Source organism: Schistocerca serialis, chromosome 8 (genome assembly GCF_023864345.2).
Source record: "Schistocerca serialis cubense isolate TAMUIC-IGC-003099 chromosome 8, iqSchSeri2.2, whole genome shotgun sequence".
Lineage (NCBI taxonomy): Eukaryota > Metazoa > Arthropoda > Insecta > Orthoptera > Acrididae > Schistocerca > Schistocerca serialis.
Genome location: NC_064645.1, coordinates 255733094 through 255755913, shown reverse-complemented (window position 1 = coordinate 255755913; position 22820 = coordinate 255733094). Strand labels below are relative to the sequence as shown.

Here is a 22820-nt window from a genome sequence, read left to right as displayed (position 1 = left end):
CTAACTTTGCATACAAGGGAAGCAATTCCCGTGCCGGCTAGAATTATATGTCCTTCTCCTGCTGCCTCCAGAAGATCACGCCTAGAGCGTGTTCCGGTCTCACCATCTCATCCTCGGTCTTCTCTTGATCCATGGTTTAAAATCCATTACTACTTTAGGAAACCTTTGTACTGGCATAGGAAGTAAATGTTTCTCCATTTTTCCTTATGTTGACTTGGCTTTTGGGTTATTGGCTGGATTCCTAATTCTTTCCTTACTACTTCCTTTCTTATTTTGTCTCCCCTAGCGCAGCCTTTCAGACCTTAAAAATTTAATTTCTGATGCTGCTAAACGCCGTAAGACATCAACTTTCTGCAACATACAATAAAGTAGGAATTAATAAAGTAGGAATTCCCATGACTGTATAAAATTTCAGTTCCCTTTCTTACCATTAAGTGATCTTATTGAGCCGGTATGTATTACTTTATTTCTGTGTATCCAAATCTTGATCATATGCTATGTCACACCCTAAATACTTGAATTGGGCTACTAGTTTTTTTATTTTTTTTTTGTTTTTGATAATTTCCCTAGATCATACTGGTGAATACGTAAAAAGGCCATGATTTTAGTTGTATTTATAGATATAGTCAGAGTATAGCTTTCACTTATCTCATTTAGTTTATGTAATGCCCTTTAATTTATTTTCGCTGTATCGTATGGTAACTTAACATCTGACAATCACATCGTGTTAATATTTTTATTCCTTCCAATATTTATGTCTTATGGTGTTCTATCTCCTTTCCATTTACTGATCATGTTCGTTTATATAGATACCGAATAGTGTTAGTGACACGCCACACTCTATTTTACTCCCTGATTATTTGTATTTCAAGTATTAGATCTTTACCCGTGTCATTTCTAATTCTGACGTTCGTATAGATGCTTTTTGCGGCTTAAATGAGATGTCTAAGGATTCCTCTTTTTTCCGTTATTTCCCATAGCTTGTCTCTGTGTATTCTGCCAAGTGGCTTTCCATAATCGACAAATGCTAGTTGAGTTTCCAGATTAAATTCTCGTCTCTTGTAAGAAAATATAGTTACATTGATCTGTCAGAAACATGGGCTTATCTGATGTTTGTATATGACACACAGTTATAACTACACAGTTGTCCAATTTTATGAGTCTCTCTTTATCCGTACTCAGAGAAACGTTTGTCACATACTTTCGTCTCTCTAGATTTACTTCGGTCTCACTAACTGAGATTTTGATAAGAAAAAGTCCGTCATACATGGTTGTCGTTTGATAATGGACATACTTGTAAAATGTTTCCGGTTCACAACATTTTGTTTCCAAAGGGAAATTAATAGCAAATAACTTTACTGGACAAATGCAAACGATGTCTGAAATAGTATGCACAAAGAAGAAAAAAAGAGCCATGTTGTACACTGAATCTGAACAACAGTGAAGTTTGCTACAGTACTGTCCACTAACTCTACAGCTACAGACGGAAAGCAGATTGTAATTATTTCTCTACGCTCAGCCTTAATATCACCACTATAACTTACTATTACCGTGCCCTTTTCACTGGATTGCCGTTTATTGCTTTATATACCGTAAAACTGGGTAACTTTGTGACACTCTCAGCATCTATTGTGAGACAACTTATATAGATTTATACTGCGATATTTCATTTTCACATATATGGAATTTCATAACTTTTATCCTTTGATCTTGATAGCAATAGAATTTCTATGTACAATGAGGTATTCGGGATATGGAATATTGATTGTCACTAAGTACTCCCCACCGCAAGCTCGGATAAACCTTGCGGCATGAAGTCTGATACAGAGAACGTAAACTTCAAAACTGATATTAGTATTGACCACTATATCTATCAATTTTATACTGCTTTACGAATTTCTGTCTTGTATCATTCAGAAAGGCTCAAAAACGCTGTAACACATTTTCTTAAGTAACACGAAACTGAATTTGTCAGACATGGATACAAAGTATCTAGTCCACATTACTAGAACGTTTACGTGTTTGTTTAGCGGAACCGTAAGAGAAAAAAATGGCTCACAACACATACACTTAATTTCCTCTTTTTTCGTTGTTGTCTTCAGTCCAAAGACAGGTTTTTGATGCACCCTTCCATGCAACTTTATCCTGTGCAAGTCTCTTCATCTCCGAGTAATTACTGCAACCTACATCCTTCTGAATCTACTTACTGTATTCATCTCCTGGTCGCCCTCTACGATTTTTACCCCCCCCCCCCCCCCCCACGCTCTCCTCTAGTACTACATTGGTGTCCGCCTCTGGCAGCTGAGTGGTCAGCGCGACAGTCAATCCTAAGGGTCCGGGTTCGATTCCCGGCTAGGTCGGAGATTTTCTCCGCTCAGGGACTGGATGCTGTGTTGTCTCAATCATCATCATTTCATCCCCATCGACGCGCAAGTCGCCGCAGTGGCGTCAACTCGAAAGACTTGCACCAGGCGAACGGTCTACGCGACCGGAGGCCCTATCCACACACTCCATTGGTGATCCCTTGATACCCCAGAATATGTCCTGCCAACCGATCCCTTCCTCTAGTTAAGTTGTACCAGAAATTTCTCTTCTCTCCAATTCTATCCAGTACCTCATTATTAGTTACGTAATCTACCCGTCTAATCTTCAGCATTCATTTGTAGCAGAATATTTCAAAAGTCTCTAAGCAAGGTAATTAGCGAAGACTGCTAGGAGTAAGTTCAATTGCAAGGGAAAAAACAGCCATGACACATTTAGTACAGTAGTCTGAGAAACTGTGAGCTATAATTAGAAAAAAATGTTATATTGGGAATAAAACTTTGTCTTTTTTACCAAACCGATCACAAATGCCCATAAATTCAGTAATGAAACTTGGTCTCTACAATTTCAATTGTTACACTTGTTTCCGCAGGTATGTGTGCTGTCACGAAAGTTACGTTTCTTATTTAAGGAAATAACTAATTCACTTTCCAGTGGCAGAAAAAAAATTATGAAGTATTATTCTTTTGCAGTATGGTCTGCACATTCATATCAACTTATTTACAATTAGGCAACTCTATAAAATTATCAACAGTAGCATAAAATTTCCAACAAACCTACAGACTCGGTTTTCCACTTACAAACGAAATGGCTTTGTGATCAGTGACTTCTGTCGCTAATGATAGCCACAGAAGTAGAGCTATATGCTGAATAGTGACGTGATTTGGCGTGTTTAAGAATAAAAAGCTATGTTTTGTCACAAAGTAATATCTCAGCCACACAGGTGGACAGTTTTACGTTACCTGAAACATTTATACAAAAGACTACTCAATACAGTGCTAGACTCATATCATCTTCTGCTTTTAGGTTTTTGCAAAGTTACTTTGTCGCAAGTGATGAGAACACTCCATACACTAAGGAAATTAAAACAAAATGGGATAACAGGCTAGAATAAAAATCGTGTAACTACTGATCTTGCAGTTACATTAATGAATATTCTGAGCCACACAGTTCTCAAAATAAGAATTTAGCAATAGTGGGAACTAAGTATCACATGTAATATTACACAACATATGAAATTATATGAGCAATACGACTCACAGAATTATCAGAGCATATCTTCAAAAACTGTTTCATGTCCTCGTCTATTCTCTCTCTCTCTATCTACCTCTTTATCTATCTATCTATCTGTCTCCAATTTTTACTTCGGGTACAAATTTAATTATGCCAAAAGTCTTATTATATATCAAACCAACGTATCACTTCTAGCGGTAAGGATTTCCCCTAAATTAATTTTGTCATCTTTTCTTTCTTTTACCTCACCATTTCACGTTTTATATTTCCACTTAAGTAGTGGTTCAAGTGTTCATGCATCTATATAGATTGCTTTTGTGTCATCTTTCTCGTTTTTCCCCTACGTTATGGAATGAAAATACCATTTCATAATATTTGTCTCTATCAACTGTCAGCAATGTTATTTGCGTTTGTAAACCATTTGTTACCATCTTTCCTTTCCCCTCTCACTGCCATCACCATTATTATGCTTCTATTTACCTGGTTAGTAATACTTCATAAGTATTTCAAGCGCCTATTTCAGTGCGTAGATGTAAAATATATGTTATTGTTCCTTATTTCGAATTTTTTCCTTTTTGAAAAGTAGTTGTATCATTAAGAAGCCTGTTACCAATTCATGGACTCTAAGACAAAAGAATCGACGTACCATGAAGGAATTACCCGAATGGGACGAAAATCGTTAGGTGAGATGTATATGTACAGAAAAACAAATGATTCACAGTTTCAGAAAAATTGGATGATTTTTGCAAGAGAAAGAGCTTCACAAATTGGCCTAGTCAATAACGCGTTCGTCCGCCTCTGGTCCTTATGCAAGCAGTTGTTGTTAGGCTTCTTACTGATTGATAGATTTGTTGGATGTCTTACTGAGGGATTTCTTGACAGTTCTGTTTCACTGGCGCTTTCGATCGACAAATCCCCGAGCTGGCTGGAGTTCCCTGGCTATAATGCTGCAGATGTTTTCCATAGGGAAGAGATCCGGCGAACTTGCTGGTCAAGGTAGAGTTTGACAAGCACGAAGACATGCAGTAGAAATTCTCGCCGTGTGCAGGCGGCCATTATCTTGCTGAAATGTAAGCTCAGGATGGCTTGCCATGAAGTGCAACAAACCGGGACGTAGAATATCGCCGACGTGCCACTCTGCCGTAAGGCTGGCGCAGATGACAACCAAAAGGGTCCTGCTATGAAATGAAATGGCTCCTCAAACTATCACTCCTGGTTGTCGAGCCGTATGGCGGGCGACAATAGGGATGGTATCCCACCGCTGTCTGGTGTGTTTCCAGACACGTCTTCCCGTTGCAATGTCACTGACTGCAGTAGAACTGCCTTCAGAGAGTGCTGCTTCAAACTGAACCCAATGACCAGTGACGACGTGTCTTGAGACACCCCAGACAGCAGTGGCATACCAACCTGATTGTCGCCCGCCATACAGTCCGAAAACTAGGAGTGTCATTTCATGTCATAGCAGGACTCTCTTGGTTGCCATTCGTAGCACTTTTTGAGTACAACGTTACGTCGACGATATTCTGTGTCCTGTTTTGTTGCCCTTAATGGCAAGTCATCCTGGGTTTACATTTCAGTAAGATAATACCCGCCCGCACACGACGAGAGTATTTACTTCCTATCTTCATGCTTACGAAACTCTACGTTAGCTAGCAAGGTCACCGGATTTCTGCCCAACTGAAAAAAAATTGGTGGATTATGGGCAAGGCCCTCCAACCAGCTCGGAATTTTTACGGCAGATCAATTGGATAGAAATAGGCTCGATGTCCCTAAGGAGGACATCCGACAACTCTTGTCACTTAATTCCAAACCGAATAACTGCTTGCGTAAGGGCCAGAATTGATTTATTGACTTGCTCATTCTGTGAAGCTCTTTCTCTTGAATAAATCATCCAGTTTTTCTTAAACTGTAATCATTTGGTTGTCTATACATGTACATCACATCTGTCGATTTCTGTCAGATTCATGGTGCGTCGTCTCTCTTCCTCTTCTCCTCTTTCTTCTTTTCTAGGCTTTGACTGTATGTGTTGGTTGGTTTTGAGGCTTTACGAAGTTTCCTTCAGCACGATTATTCCTGTGAGAAGAGGAAAACATTTGTATGACACCATCTGTGCAATATCTTCTCCCAGCTTCTAATTTAATATAATCCTGATTGAATGCATGAGTGGTGTCGGGTCTATTTAGCTCAGAGAGCTGGTGGCTGAGACGATGTTGGAGGTTTTAGTTGTGCTGCAGATACCGGAAGTACGTGGTGGTGGTGTGCGCAGGATATTCGGGACGGCGATCGCCATCTCGTCGTTCATGAATCTTCTGGTGCCGGGCGCGACGTCGCTTCACCCCGCCTGCGTCATCATCGTCAGGATATGCCAGGGCTTCGTCGAGGTAAGTTCCAGCAGTCAACTAACTCTGTCCTTTGCATCTGTGCACCACAACGCTCAGTTGGTTACACAGGGTTACAGTCTGGTTCAAAAATGGCTCTGAGAACTATGGGACTTAACATCTATGGTCATTAGTCCCCTAGAACTTAGAACTACTTAAACCTAACTAACCTAAGCACAGCACACAACACCCAGTCATCACGAGGCAGAGAAAATCCCTGACCCCGCCGGGAATCGAACCTGGGAACCCGGGCGTGGGAAGCGAGAACGCTACCGCACGACCACGAGCTGCGGACTACAGTCTGGTGATTACTGGCTAGAGTGAAGAGTTATTGGACCAAATTAATTGTTATTTATTTATTCATTCATCTGTAGCCTGTTACCTGTAATTTAAACACAGGCTGTATTGGTTCTTACACAAATTATTCTTTTACATTATTACTTAATTATCCTACGCCATATTACTTCCCAGCACCAATAATATTTCGACTATCAATAATAACAATAATAAATATAAAACACTGTTTCTGCTCTAGATAAAAACTACACCTTATACCAAATCTATTTCCACGCTTATAATAACGTCAATTCTTGTCTGGCACATTAAACTATGCACTCAATCGTTCCCCAGTCCATAGATCCGCCCAACCAGTTCCTTGGGTGCTGTGGAGGGCATCTCCCCTTCCGTTGTTCATTGGCTTCCTGGTTGCAGGGAACGATTCCCTTGTTCCAAGGAAACTTCGTTGTTGCCAGTAAGGAGGGCAGCCATACGCCGACTCGCATTATCCCGGTTCCAGTTTCGTGGGTGGCGAGACACGTCTCATGGATGCGCTACTCTCTGGTGTTGTGACGAAGGCCGTGTATGCGGTGTTGGCAGTTCTGCCACTGTACCTGTTTACCTCTGCTGCCTTCGCTGCGTTGATTCTCGATTTTTCGCTTCTCGATCTTCGGGAGCAGCCTGGTGTAGAGCAGGAGACGGGTGTTGATCGACAAGATAACGCTCAACCCAAGCCTTTCTTGAAATAGCATCGGCACTGTTGTCCAACATCTACCATTCTATTACAGGAGGTCTTATGTACATCATCTGCACCTGAAATGTTTATTTCCCAAAACCTGTTTTCGCGCATACAATCCGTCATCAGTGTCATCTGATTAGAGGAACAAACAACTGTATGCTCTTCGATTTCTACAAAACGATAACTATACACATAGCAGCAATAATATAAGTCTGATGGTTCAAATGGCTCTGAGCACTATGGGACTTAAAATCTGAGGTCATCAGTCCCCTAGAACGTAGAACTACTCAAACCTAACTAACGTAAGGACATCACACACATCCATGCCCGAGGCAGGATTCGAACCTGCGACCGTAGTAGTCGCGCGGTTCCGGACTGAAGCGCCTAGAATCGTTCAGCCACCGCTGCCGGCAACATAAGTCTACTTACATTATGTACCTCTACGGCACTGACACGAAAGTTTCTGAAATATGTCCTGTGGTACAGTATACAGCTTATGTGTGTGTTACTGCTTTCAGATCCTAGGCTGTGACGATTCTTGATAACGTTTGCCATAACTGTCATATGATTTAAACGTGCAGCTGACAGGTCAAGGAGTCTACATTACATGTCTTTCCTTATTTCTAAGAGCATATATATATATATATATATATATATATATATATATATATGGGTGTGTGGGTGTGACACGCATTCAAATTCGTAAATTACAGTTGTAGACAATTTGCCTATGAAGGTAGAATACTCAAAAAAGGTAGAATACTCAAAAGTAATAAATATGTTAAATGATCCAACATGTCATGTCAACTTGGACAACTTCACATGCACGACACAGACTTCAAACCAAAATTATATACAAGTGTCTAATCTGACGTGATGGTGGATCATTTTGCACTTTTATACTTTTTGTATATTCTACCTTCATATACCAATTGTCTAACATTTTAATGTACATGTTTGAAGGCGCCTCACAGATATAAACAAATATGATTCTACAAATAAAGAAAGACATTTTTGTGGACTCTTTGATCTGACAGTTCAATGTTTACATCATACGTCAGTTATGTCAAAATTATCAAAAATTGTCACTGCCTAAGACCTTACAGCAGTAACACGCGAGGGTTATTCGGAAAGTAAGAAACGATCAGTCGCGAAACGGAAACAACAGTGAAAATCATATGAAATTTTGGACAGGTGTGTTGGGCAGTCGGTATTTTTAGTTCTGAGCACAAAGGGTCACATAAAAATACCTCGGACAATAGTGTCTCAAGGCAAGTACGAGGGCCTGGTGAGAAATTTCGCCTGAAGCTGTGCAGCCAACATTACATAACTGGCGTGCGGTTTCTTCTTCACGACAATTCTCAGCCGCATTCTGCAGGGGTAATGAAGATGCTCCTGTATCATTTTCAGTTGGAAATGTTTGATTACTCACAATACAGCCCTTAATGGTCCCCCTCTGAGTTTCATCTCTGCTCACACGAACCGCTGGCTATGAAGACAACATTTTGGCACAGACAACGAGATGTAGGTCAGGGCAGAGAATTAGCGGAAAGCACTGGCGGCTGCCTTCTATAACGAGGGTATTGGAAAGTTGGTACAACGCTACGACAAATGTCTAAGTCGAATCGGCGACTATGGAGATAAGTAGCTGGAATTTGTAGCTAACTGTTGCAAATAAAACAGTTTTTATTTTCACTGTGGTTTCCATTTCGCAACCTATCGTTTCTTACTTTCCGAACAACCCTTGTATATGACAATCTGTAAGCTGCGCTATACGACATATTTCAGATCCTATCGTATTAACAGACACGCATGTCACTGCTGTAGAGGTACATAATGTAAACAGACTTATCTTACTGCTACTAAACATACAGTTGTCATCTTTTTGAAGTCAATTTGCTTACAGTTTTCTTGTTCCGCTGTAGCAGAAGCTACTGATAAACCTTTCAACAGTAGATCATGGTGTATAGGAAATATCCTTTAATAAATACCTCAAACTTGCAGAGTACCAAGCATTCAAGACTCCTATACTTGCCATTCTTTCTCTCAACGCAGTATTTCCTTGACGTCTTCTGTGCCGATTAAGTTGGTGGTGATCAGTGTCGGCAAAGTAGGTGTACAGTGCACCTCCCCAGATACGATGTTCTGGCGTGAATTTTTCAGCAAAAGCACACTAGGAGGACTGTCTTGCACTAATTCGATGGCAGTAGGCGGCATAGGATCCATGACCAGTCAAGAAGAGTGTCAGAAATTTGAGTGATTCCAGTGCTTCATTCCCAGTCTCTTTTTTATACACTACTGGCCATTAAAATTGCTACACCAAGAGGAAATGCAGATAATAAACGGGTATTCATTGGGCACATATATTATACTAGAATTGGTAAGTGATTACATTTTCACGCAATTTGGGTGCATAGATCCTCAGAAATCAGTACCCAGAACAACCACCTCTGGCCGTAATAACGGCCTTGATACGCCTGGGCATTGAGTCAAACAGAGCTTGGATGGCGTGTACAGGTACAGCCGCCCATGCAGCTTCAACACGATACCACAGTTCATCAAGAATAGTGACTGGCGTATTGTGACGAGCCAGTTGTTCGGCCACCATTGACCATACGTTTTGAATTGGTGAGAGATCTGGAGAACGTGCTGGCCAGGGGAAGAGTCGAACATTTTCTGTATCCAGAAAGGCCCGTACAGTACCTGCAGATACGGTCGTGCATTATCCTGCTGAAATGTAGGGTTTCGCAGGGATCGAATGAAGCGTAGAGCCACGGGTCGTAACACATCTGAAATGTAACGTCCACTGTTCAAAGCGCCGTCAATGCGAAGAAGAGGTGACCGAGTTGTGTAACCAATGGCACCCCATACCATCATGCCGGGTGATACGCCAGTATGGCTATGATGAATACAAGCTTCCAATGTGCGTCTACCGCGCTGTTGCCAAACAGGGATGTGACCATCATGATCCTGTAAACAGAACCTGGATTCATCCGAAAAAATGACGTTTTGCCATTCGTGCACCCAGGTTCGTCGTTGAGTACACCATCGCAGGCTCTCCTGTCTGTGATGCAGAGTCAAGGGTAACCGCGGTCATGATCTCCGAGCTGATAGTCCATGCTGCTGCAACGGCGTCGTAGGTGCATATGTTTGTTGTCTTGCAAACGTCCCCATCTGTTGACTCAGGGATCGAGACCTGGCTGTACGATCCGTTACAGCCATGCGGGTAAGATACCTGTCATCTCGACTGCTGGTGATACGAATCCGTTGAGATCCAGCACGGCGTTCCGCTTTACCCTCCTCAACCCACCGATTCCATATTCTGCTAACAGTCATTGGATCTCGATCAACGCGAGCAGCAATGTTGCGATATGATAAACTGCAATCACGATAGGCTACAATCCGACCTTTGTCAAAATCGGAAACGTGGTGGTACGCATTTCTCCTCCTTACATGAGGTATCACAACAACGTTTCACCAGGCCAGGCAACGCCGGTCAGCTGCTGTTTGTGTATGAGAAATCGGTTGGAAACTTTCCTCATGTCAGCACGTTGTAGGTGTCGCCACCGGCACCAACCTTGTGTGAATGCTCTGAAAAGCCAATCATTTGCATATCACAGTATCTTCCTGCTGTCGGGTAAATTTCGCGTCTATAGCACGTCATCCTCGTGGTGTAGCAATTTTAATGGCCAGTAGTGTATTTTGCAGAAAACAATAGGTGCGCCTCGCTGTTTGGGCGTCATCCCATCGTTTCGTCCATAGGTGGAGGATCTAATTGTGAATTTTCTGCCTGTGGCCTGAATACTTAGTACTCTTCATGAAATTGTTCTTTCTTCAGTCAACACATCGCCGTTTTTTCCCATATCTCTCGATCGAGTGGACGTATTCCAAGTATTACTTGCAACGCCTCATATGACACAGTGTCGAAAGCTACCGTCAAGAGAAGAAGTTTTCCACATTGCGCGCTGTTAAGTATCCATGATAGTGTTATGAGCATAAGTCTTTGCACCGAAGTCCTCGCACAGCATAACATGATCGCAGTTAAGTTTCTGTTCTGATAAGTTCTTGTTATTTGCATTGTCAGCTTACAATCGTATCTTAATCAACGAAATAATTCGTAGCATTTCGTGACTCTGAAATAAATTTTCATCTGAAAAGAACTATGTGTAGAGACGATTCACGTATCATGTTCCCCAGCTTCTGGTTGACATATTCATAACGCTCGAACAGTGTCTTGATTCTACACCAGAAGAAATATGTTGCTTTGTAATTGGAGTCAGTAGCAAGTTTTGTAAGATTTCCATACTAATACTATCATTTCATGGCCGTGCCTGTGGGCCCTTATTATGGCTGTGTTCTAAGCCGCAATCGGTACCTGCAGGAAGGATTTTCTCCGTCCTGGAGGTGCTGGCCCGGTCTTTCCCTAACCCTCGTAAATGGATCGTGGGGGAGACCTTATGGGGGAAGGTGATTTTCCCATGATGGCAGGTTTTCTAAGTTCTAGCTGGGAAATAAACGTATGCGGAGGTAGCGCGTCTTCGTAGTGTGACGTCAGTTGGCACGGCGCGACTGCACCTTCCCACAGACTACTTCTTCTTCTTTCATCATAGAAGGCCACAGGCCTGTTCCGCCTTCTAAGTATCCAGCCATCTTTTCCTTAGTCTTCCTACGGATCTTGTACCTACAGGTTTAAAATATAAGGCTTTCTCTGGTAGCCTTGAATCTGGCATTCTTTGTATATGTTCTAGACAGCTTTGTAGATTAGACTTGATCTCATCATTTAAAGCCTACATCCTTAGCTCTGCTCTTATGTCTTCGTTTCTCAGTCTGTCTAATCTCGTACAGTCCATAACTCCTGTAAGAAATTTCATTTCTACCGCTTGGATTCTTCTTTCTTGCTTTTTAGTAATCGTCCAGCTTTCGCTTCCTAGTATCAATATGAGGTTGGCCATCACCATATAAAACTTGCGTCTTTTCTCACTTTATTTCTCGGTGTTCTATTGATCGTTCCGAATATCATTTTATATTCTGTAGTTGGTTGTCAACGTCGAGATCACTCTAACAGCTTGTAATACTTCCAAGGTAATTGAAGTGACTACCATGTTCAGTGGTTTTTTTTCCTATTATGATCTTATATGACAGCGGTTTCGTCACTTAGAAAGCCATCACTTCTGTTTTTGGATGGATGTTTCCATATTATATTCTTTAGATATCTAGTTCAGTCTATAGATGAATCTTTGTAGTGAAGTCTTGCTATCCTGCACAATTGCAAGGACGTCTGTGAAAAGTATCGTATTAAAAGATATGTTATACGATAATTTGTTGTCTCCATGTTTCAATCGTATCGCCAATTTATGTATTAAAAAGTGTGAGTGATAAGCTACACCCTTGTCGAATCCCTTGGTTTGTCCGTATGTCTTCTGATATGGCTAGTCTTTATTCTTTCTATCAGCTTTTTTATTTGCTGAGGATATCCTGTCCTGTTTAATATGTTCCATAAGATTTTCCTACCCAATGCCCGAAGTATATAAATGCGATGTGTGTTTCCCTATTGAGCTCTTTGTTTTTCTGTAATGTAAATATTTTCAACATTTCGCGGCTCTGTCAGCAACTGTATTAATATTAATTTTAATTTTAAAACCCAACAGCCTCAGTTGCAAAGTTTACCTAGATTTACCTAGGTTTCAGTCGGGATAATCCAACCTTCTTCACAATAAACAGTCTGTCGGTAATTTATGAATTTGTAGTTTTAGCTTGACGATGTTCCTGAAGAAGGTTGGGTTATCCCGATTGAAACCTAGGTAAATCTAGGTAAACTTTGCAGCTGAGGCTGTTGGTGTTTAAAATTAAAATTCCTGTAATGTGTTTCAGTGTGAAAATATTATCAGTACAGGATCTTGTTTTTCTCCAACCATTTTGTTGTTCAGGTAACAGATTTTTAGCGATAATTTGTAGATGTTGATTAATTATCTTGACTTAAGTCTCATACGTTCTGACTGCCCATGTTATACCAAGATTATTATTGCATTCGCTTCCTTTACCGTTTGTAAAGATTGGAAAGACATCTTCAACTGTCCATGGTTTTCGGATTGGTGTTTTTGCTTACACATATCTTACAATTGGAGAAGTCTAAGTTTTAAAAATAACCTCCACAAACTGTCGTGTTAAAAACACGCTCAAACCTGGGTCTCATCTACATCTGCCGCGCTCCGACCCCCGTGGCAGCAGCACAGAGACTGAAGACCACGTGAACCGTCCAGACTACTGTCAAAACGTCCTAATTATATCATAATGTTACTGTAAATTTGCAACAGAAATTCATGGAGTTTTCAATTCATTTGTCTCACCAGCAGCTGTCAATATCGATTCATATATCTTTCACACTGTCCCCAGCAGTGGGTATACCCGTCTACTCACTCTGTAAAACACACACACACATTTGACCGGCCGCGGCGGTCTAGCGGTTCTAGGCGCTCAGTCCGGAACCGCGCGACTCCTACGGTCGCAGGTTCGAATCCTGCCTCGGGCATGGATGTGTGTGATGTCCTTAGGTTAGTTAGGTTTAAATAGTTCTAAGTTGTAGGGGACTAAAGACCACAGATGTTAAGTCCCGTAGTGCTCAGAGCCATTTGAGCCACACACACACACATTTGCATTTGACAGAATTCATCTTTAAAAAAGCACTAAAACTGCATGTACATTTTTAGTTACATATTCTCTATCGATATGTCTTTTTGATGTTTATTTTTGCGGAAAATTGTTTAATGATCATTGATGTCTTGACAGCGAAGGACGTTCGCTATGTAGCTTGGTGTGTGCTTCCATTTCCAGAGGCAGTGTTCGCTTGGACAATGGCGGAAAACGTACTTCCTCATAAGCCAGCGAACACAGAGCTTCTATAAAAGCACTCTTGACATTTATCACGGCTTCTGCACGCATTAAAGCTGTTGCACGCTAAACTAAATTTAATTTTGCCTCCGACGTCCTTCGAAGCAGATAGGCAGTTGTCCCACCTAAACGTCGTGTGATTTTCAAAATTACCTCTGACTTCGCTAGCGGCATATCACAGCGTTCGAGGTTGTGTTCACTTCTGTTCTAGTTCTATTAATCGACATCATACTTTAAATCACAAGAAATAATTCTTTTACTTTACGATACAAGCTTCAGAGCGATGAAAAGTTTTCGTTCGAAAGTAACACTAACCCCTTGCCTACATGTCGGTTCTTGTATACAAGCATCGGAGTCGAGCTTGGTTGCATAGAGACTATAGCAATAGCCACAGTCGGCAACTTTATGATCGCCCATACATCATAAACCATTCCCACAAATGCATCAAAGGTAAGTTAAAATTTCACGAACATTATTGATTGCTTCTCTCAAAGCGATGTAACAATAAAAATTAGTTAATAACGTAGCCAATAAAAGCATTTAAAATCTGCCTTTTTGCATCATCAGTAATAGTACCGTATGTGCGAAGACCGTACGTAACACACTTACGCGTATACAGGGCGAATCTAGTAAAACTTGCGACGCAAATATTGTGGAAATGGAAAGTGCTATTGATGTACGGTTCTCACAGAAAGGATTGGTTATCAGGAGCTCGTAACTTTAGCCAAAAAACAGATTGTTACAATATTTAGAAAGTGTACTTTTTGTGCATGCATACACTCATTTAAATGGAACAATGCCTATTGACATTAATAAACTAAAAGTAGGGTAAATTACAAGGTAAATTAGAATGGTGTTTGTTACAGGATTCTAGTGCGAGTCTTTTACGAGATAACACATGACATAACAAAAATGAACAGACGTTAGTTTTCAGCATATACTTCGTTAGGTAGGCAATATGTACGTAAACAAACCAAAGTGGATGAGACATAAAGGGAATTCACAGTAGTTACGACTGTAAATCATAGTTTTCTATCAAACATCTGCAACTAGTGACAGAAGACTAATAGTGCTCCACAGCAATCAAGGCAACCAGTTTGAAAATTGTAAATAAAGAAGTACAGAACACGAAAACGTGATTATGTTTCGAAAGTGAAGCTATGCATAGTGCGAAGTGCAACATATGACCAGATGAGAGGAAACGCAGATACCAACCAAAAACGGGAAGAACTGTAAATAATCAATTATTTACGTAAAAATCAGGACGTGAACTGTTTTAGGTTCTACAAATGTCACATACCAAGAGCAGAACTTTATCAGTTTAGATCTCACTGAAATTGCCTTAAAGTAAAAGGCTCAACGTGTCTGGAAGAAATCAAATACGTAGCAGCAAGAAAAGGCGGTTTTTTGTAACGAAACAAATATTTCCGTACTTGCTCGGGTGACGGGTACGCAAATAAACTTTATAAACCTTTGAAACTCAATTCTGAAGTAAGTATTAAGATAGTAAATTAAAACAACAAAGAAAAATAATGTGGTCAAACACAGAGTGGAACTTAATGCCACAGCACGGAAAACTAATGAGCCATCGATACAACCTGAAACACACTTAAAACGTAAATATATTTCTGTAAAGGCGATCTCAGTTAACTGTTACTGTAGTCACGTAAAACTTCTAGATTTTACAAAGTGTGATAAAAACTGAACTAGTAATAATACAAGAACGTGCTACTCAACTGAACCAAATTTTAATTTCCTCATTTGGCTTGGATTCAGTAGCCCACAATAAACAAAACGTAATGAAAACAGGTAATTATCCGAATGACTTAATTACAAGTAAGACAACGCGTAAGAGAGTAAATGATGTTAACATTAGATTACTCAATTTATGCAAATGTTGTCGTATTCAGCCATTTATAGTACGGGAGTCACGCTCTGTCGTAGTGGTCACTGCCATCAGAGTCTGCCACTTCCTGTACCTCAGGCTGAGTTTGCAAAGTTTTAAAAACAGCGAAACAAGTATGCAAAAAATTGCTGTAACATAAAACGATTACTACACTACCTAACCAATCACAAAACAAGGTATACTGAAGCACAGAAGAAACTGGTATAGGCATGTGTATTCAAATATAGAGACACGTAAACAGGCAGAATACGGCCCTGAGCTCGGCAAGGCCTATATAAGACAAGTGTCTGGCGCAGAAGATAGGTCGATTCCTGCTGCTACAATGGCAGGTTATCAAGATTAAAGTGAATTTGAACGGGGTGTTATAGTCATCGCACGAACGATGGGACGCAGCATCACCGAGGTAGCGATGAAGAGGAGATTTTCCCATAAACCATTTCACGAGTGTACCGTGAATATCAGAAGTCCGGTAAAACATCAATTCTCCGACATCGCTGTGGCCTGGAGAAGAAATGGCCCGACGACGACTGAAGAGAATCGTTGAGCGTCACAGAAGTGCAACCCTTCGGTAAATTGCTGCAGATTTCCATGCTGGGTTATCAGCAAGTGTCAGCGAGAGAACCATTCAACGAAACATTATCGATATGGACTTTAGGAGCTGAAGGCCCACTCGTGTATCCTTGATGGCTGCACGACACAAATCTTCACGCCTCGCCCGGGCCCTTCAGTACCGACATTGAACTGTTGATGACTGGAAACATGTTGTCTGGTCGGACAAGTCTCGTTTCAAATTTATTGAGCGGATGGACGTGTACGGTTTTGGAGACAACCTCATGAGTCCGTCGACCCTGCATGTCAGCAGGGGACTGTTCAGTCTGGTGAAGGCTCTGTAATGGTACGGGCCGTGTGCAGTTGGAGTGATATGGGACCCCTGATTTCGCCTAGATACGACTCTGACATATGACACGGACGTAAGCATCCTGTCTGATCACCTGCATCCATTCATGCCCAATGTGCATTTCGATGGACTTGGGCAATTCCAGTAGGACGATGGAACACCAACCATCCACCCCCCACCCCCTCACATCCAGAGTTGCTACAGAGTGGCTCCAGGAACACTCTTCTGTGTTTAAACACTTCCCCTGTCCACCAAACTCTCTAGACATCAAAATTATCGAGCATACCTGGAATACCTTGCAACGTGCTGCTCAGAAGATATCTCCACCCCCTCGTACTCTTACGGATTTATAGACAAAACTGCAGGATTCATGGTGTCAGTTGCCTCCAGCACTACATCAGACATTAGCCGAGTCCATGCCATGTAATGCTGCGGCACTTTTGCGTGCTCGCGGGGGCCCTACACGATATCAGGCAGGTCTACCAGTTTCTTTGGTTCTTCAGTTTCCATCACTTACAAGCTTAGAACGGGATCTTCTTTTCAGTTTATAATATAACAGCAAATGACGCAATCTCAGCCAGGTCACTGTAAAGGTAAGCACTACGCAGATCAATGCAAGTTACTTACGTACTTACTGAACCTTTCGGAGGATTCATATAAATAATCACTCTATAACCATGGCGTTAAGAGCTAGTTTATCAATGAAGAAAAATTTATCATCGCTTTTTGGTGGGTCCGAATGTTGGGGAAAACGGTTTCAGTATTAAAGTTTCCTCTGACTGTAACGATAAAAACATCGTGGCGACAGACTACCAGAGCCAGAGAGTACGACCACAACTTTTGTGATCAGCTTGACACAATGTTAAGAATGTGCCACAATTCTGATGAGAATTCAGCTCTGATGTACATTCCAGAATGATGTCTGACCCGCCCAAATCTACCTCACCGCACGTAGAGGGCGCCACCAAGGTACGCCCACCCCTCGCACGAATGAAGGCTGTCCTCGCTACCACAACTACCACCATGAACCAGAAGATGGCTGCGTCACCTGGGGAGGAATGACTGCTAATCAGACATATACGCGTTGCATGTAGTATCGGTGAGCGTGCTGTCCATGTGTAGATTGAAGAAGGCACGATGTCTATCTGAATATGACCGTGGACTTGTGGAGTGTTCAACAAGTACTGTGGTGAGCATCTTCAACACGTGATGAAAACAAGGTGAAACCATGCCCGGACGTCGTGGGATTGGGCGGCCACCCCTCATTACAGATGTCGGACGTCGTAGGCTGGGCAGACCGTTAAAACAGGACAGGCGGCGAACTGTGGCCGATCTAACATCATACTTCAATAGTGGGCAGAGTACAAGTGTGTCTGAACAGACAGTGCACCAAACACACCAAACGATGCCTCTACGCAGCCGACGACCCATGCATTTGCCAATGTCAACACCACGACATCGACATCTGCGAATGAAATGGGCAAGTGACCACCGGGACTGGACGTTGGCGCAGAGCCAGAGCATTGCATTGTCTGTTGAACCCCGATATGTTCTTCATCATGCCCATGGGAGGGCCTGCCGGGGTGGCCGAGCGGTTCTAGGCGCTACAGTCTGGAGCTGCGCGACCGCTGCGGTCGCAGTTTCGAATCCTGCTTCGGGCATGGGTGTGTGTGATGTCCTTAGGTTGGTTAGGTTTAAGTAGTTCTAAGTTCTAGGGGACTGATGATCTGAGAAGTTAAGCCCCATAGTGCTTGGAGCCATTTGAACCATTTTTTAACCCATGGGAGGACGCGAATCCGTCGTCTTCCAGAGGAACAGGTCCTTGACACCTGTACTGCAGGATGGAGACAAGCTGGCGGCGTCTCCATTATGCACTGGGAAAAATGCACATGGACGTCCATGGGTCCAGTGCAGCTCGTGCAAGACACATTGACGGACAAGGAGTATCATACTCTGGTTACAGACCACTTTCACCCCTTCATGACGGTCATGTTCCCGAAGGCAGTGGAATTTTCAACAAGGTAATGCACCATTCACAAGGCCATGAGTGTGATGCAGTGGTTCGAAGAACACAGTGGCGAGTTCCAATAGATGTGCTGCAACCCCAGCACTCCAGATCTGAAACCGATCTAACACATTTGGGATATGATTAAACGTGTCGTCAGAGCCCATCGCTCCCTCCCCGGAATTTACGGACATTAGGAAACTTGTGTGAGCAGATGTGGTGCCAACTCCCTTCAGAGCCCTACCAAGGCCTCGTTGCTTACATGCCACGATGCGTCGCTGATGTTTTCCGTGCGAAAGACGGAGATACCAGCTGTTAGGTGGGTGGTAGTAATGTTTCGGATGATCAGCGTATATCCACAGGTGCCCCCCTTCCCATGTCACACACTTTGGTGGCCGACAGTACAGGCCACTTTTTCAAACGTGAATCCTTCACCGCCGGAAACAAGCCGTCGCGGCAGTGGTCACGTGACTCTACAACCCAGTACGCACCTAAGTAGCACACATCTTTGACCTCGCTAACATTTGGAGAGAAAACTAAAGATCACAGTCGATGAAGCCAAAGAGGCAGCCAGGTGCGCAAAGACCGGCAAGGACAACTAGACGCAGAAATTTCCGGCACACTGCTCAGCAAGTAATGTAAGAGCTATACCGTCTTTAGCAGCTTCAAATTGTCTTAATTGGAACAGACGCGTTTCGCTTTCTTTCAGTGTCAGTGGTCACTGCAACGGGTGGAAATAATATGGGCCCCCAAAATAGAGAGAAATAAAAAGTAATTTGAAACATAATAACTCACTACGATCTTGTTAAATCAGCAAGTGTTATAGTGACCACTGAAGACACCTCAAATAAAGTGAAACACGTGAGATCCAAATCAGACTTCATACAGCCACAAAAGACAGTAACTTTTTCTTCATTTCACTGTCTCAGATGGAGAGACTATGCGAGAATAGGCGAGTAATAAGAATCAGTTTTCTCTTTAAAAAACGTTCGCGAACCAGTGTAGTACACACAAACACCAAAAGGGGCTACGTGTAGTTTGTCTGAGAGCCTGAAACCATTTGGAACGTTAGTATTTCTTGCTGGCTTTTCCTCCTGTATCATGCACATTTGTACAAATACAACTAACTGATATTTTCTTTTAAAGAGCACGCTGTGCGGCGTTGACACCTGTTGGCACTCAGTGGCCGTCCTCCACAGCGCCTGCGGTGATGCAGCCTGGCGTACTCTAGAGCGGAGCTGAGTGTTGCCGGGTAGTTAGGCGCGGAACGGCGCCGATGCCGGAAACGCGAGCGGGCTTTACGGCCGCAGGCAGCCGTTAGCCCGCTAATAAGGAGCGCCGCGAGCGTCCTGTTGCACGGGCCAGGCACGTTTACCGCAACACATTCTCCGTCCTCGCGGTATCCGGAACACGGTTTAATGTCCAGCTACAGTTATCCACACGGCTGGCTGCAGCGTTCTTCATCCAATAATTTTTTTACTTAAAAATGTCTGAATGATACCCTATTACGAAGACTGTCAGTATCCCTCCTAAGAATCGCCCTGCTAATTTTCTCTGCTGCTGCAACAGGTATTTCCAACTTCGGTTTTGGAATGTGTGTCAGGTGTCAGCCCAAACAAATACCGCTCTTCACGTCTTTCATGCGATGTCTCGTGTCGGCGTTAAGCGTCAGTTTATTTGCCGTTACAAACAAAATTATTTTTAAAGTGAAAATTTACGTACCCATTCGATACAGCCCAAATTAGTCTACTTCATTACTTACCAACCTTTCAGATATCAATACTCCTGTGTTAGATAGTATCCCACACCTATCGCTACACGATCAACAACATTGGCGCCTAAAGAAAAATCCTTAATATGACAATAGGTAAACGATATTTTGTTTTTACGACAATTGGTACTGCTTATTTCTATAAAAATTTTTCTTTCATAGTACGATGAGGTTATTCTTAGAACGCCGCAACGACTTCCTACAATGCCTTCTCAGAAAACAAAGCTAACTATCCACGTCGAGGGTAGACACCTGTTACAAAACCATCTTCCTATGCACCTCTCCCCCCCCCCCCCCCCCCGCCCCACGCTTCCTTCGCCCATATCCATATTCTGTACCCTCTTTTAAAATCAAATAAATTAATAGAGGATTATTGTGAAGGTGATTCGATGAACACTCTGCCAGGCACTTAAATGTGATTTGCAGAGTATCCATGAACATGCAGATGCGGGGACTATACTTAGGCCTACTGTTTGTAAATCACTTGATAGCTGCAATTCCTACTTCTGAACTGGCAGATATTGGAAGACGCCAGGCAGTAAGTGCTTTGTGTCCGACCACTGCCACTAACAACATAATAATAATAATAATACTGTGTAGGCCCTATACCAGTGTAGTACCCATTGCATACTTACTGCCAACTATCAGCTACTTCAGTTATTTTGAAGAAGTGGGTAATGAAGCAGTTTATGTCCTATTAAAAACACAGAAATTCGTGGTATGTCTCAGATCGAAACCCTTTAATTTCTTACACTAATACGTAAATCGTTATGTTACAACCTTCACTTTGTATCACAATCGTCAAGGTAACCTAAGGGAGGGAAGAGGTGAGTCCTGTGTGCCATCTGTGAGTCATATGATCTTTGCTCAGTGTGTTATCGAGGGTTAACTGCTTGTGTATCGTACTCTCTGTGGCAGATTTTTGGGTCCAGTCCAACATTTGTATAAACAAGAGTGAGAGTGGAAAACCACCTGAAAACACACTCAGGCTGGCCGGTGTGCCAGCTCATGGTCGAAAATCAGACACGGGATCGATATGTATCTGGTTCTATCAAGGCCCCACAATTCTTTAATTGGACTACGGTGAGCAGCGAACAAATTGAATAACGGTGGTAATCATAAGCACGAAATCTCCTATTACTTGCATCTCAGTGCCTTTAAAGCTCTACAGTTAAAATAAAACATGATAGCTCTAAAACATTATATATCCTATGGTTTTCAAAAATAATTTACCTTCTACTGTACAGGATAGCCGACTAAATCGTTTCGATGCAGATATCTCTGAAACAGCAATAAATGCTGAAAAACGACTTTCGCGGGCATAAATGTAAGGCAGGGGCTCACGGAAGTAAATCCTATGAGAGATTCTAAAACGTAAGCAACTATCAGTTTCAACACAAGCTTTTTTTTGTTGTTGTTTTTCAAGGTCTATTGCTGTTCCAATCACATTTTCGCTGAAACGTTTAAGTGGGCCACTCTGTATATAGTTCTATAAACAAAAGATGGACGGAGATGCACCATCTTTCAGCCTTCCGCAGTGTACATATTTCACAAGGAAACAGATTCTGTCGAAATGTTCCGAAAATAGAAAATGGTTTACTGTCGGTAGAAAACCTTGCCTCCTGACTGTATATTATCATTTTTATAAAAGCTGTGGTTTTGAAACAGGAAACTTGATAATAAATACATGTTCATTGTATTAATATCACGTATTGGACAGATTTATTAGGCAACTGCATTAACGTACAAAACATCAAAAATATCCACGTACAAATGAAAGATAATATTTGTTCTCTTCTCGAACTGTTTGTGCCATTAAACGTTGCACAACTCCGACCCATTTATCTTCACGTTAATCACGTAAACTAGGATATGTAGACAATGTAATTATGACTGACAGGTACTGTGCATATGAGCCTATAAATACATAAGGCGTTATCAGAAAGTTTCCGTTCGAAGGGGGTATGTCATTGAGGTAATCATTCCCCTGACGCAACGTTTGGTAAAACGTCGTCTCTTGATGTTCGCCGGCCGGAGCGGCCGTGCGGTTCTAGGCGCCACAGTCTGGAGCCGAACGACCGCTACGGTCGCAGGTTCGGATCCTGCCTCGGGCATGGATGTGTGTGATGCCCTTAGGTTAGTTAGGTTTAATTAGTTCTAAGTTCTAGGCGACTGATGACATCAGAAGTTAAGTCGCATAGTGCTCAGAGCCATTTGAACCATTTGAACCAAGCCATTCCTGATGTTCGTGAAGTAGTCCGTAACTGCCCGCTGCACTTCCTCGACCGACACGAAACGTCCATCTTTCAAGGCCTTTTCAAGAGACCGAAAGCGGTATAATCGGATGTTGAGATATCGGGACTACAGGTCGGTTGCTCGAGCGTCACCCACCAGAGTTGGAATA

General features: G+C 42.2%; 1 protein-coding gene across 1 annotated transcript in view; it reads left to right on the top strand.

The window, feature by feature from the left end:
- LOC126416958 (vesicular glutamate transporter 1) overlaps positions 1–22820 on the top strand; it is a 185428-nt gene that overhangs the window by 56005 nt on the left and 106603 nt on the right. Inside the window, exon 6 of the mRNA XM_050084839.1 lies at positions 5822–5936. Within this exon, the coding sequence (XP_049940796.1) occupies positions 5822–5936 (115 nt within the window). The remainder of the gene's footprint in view (positions 1–5821; positions 5937–22820) is intronic.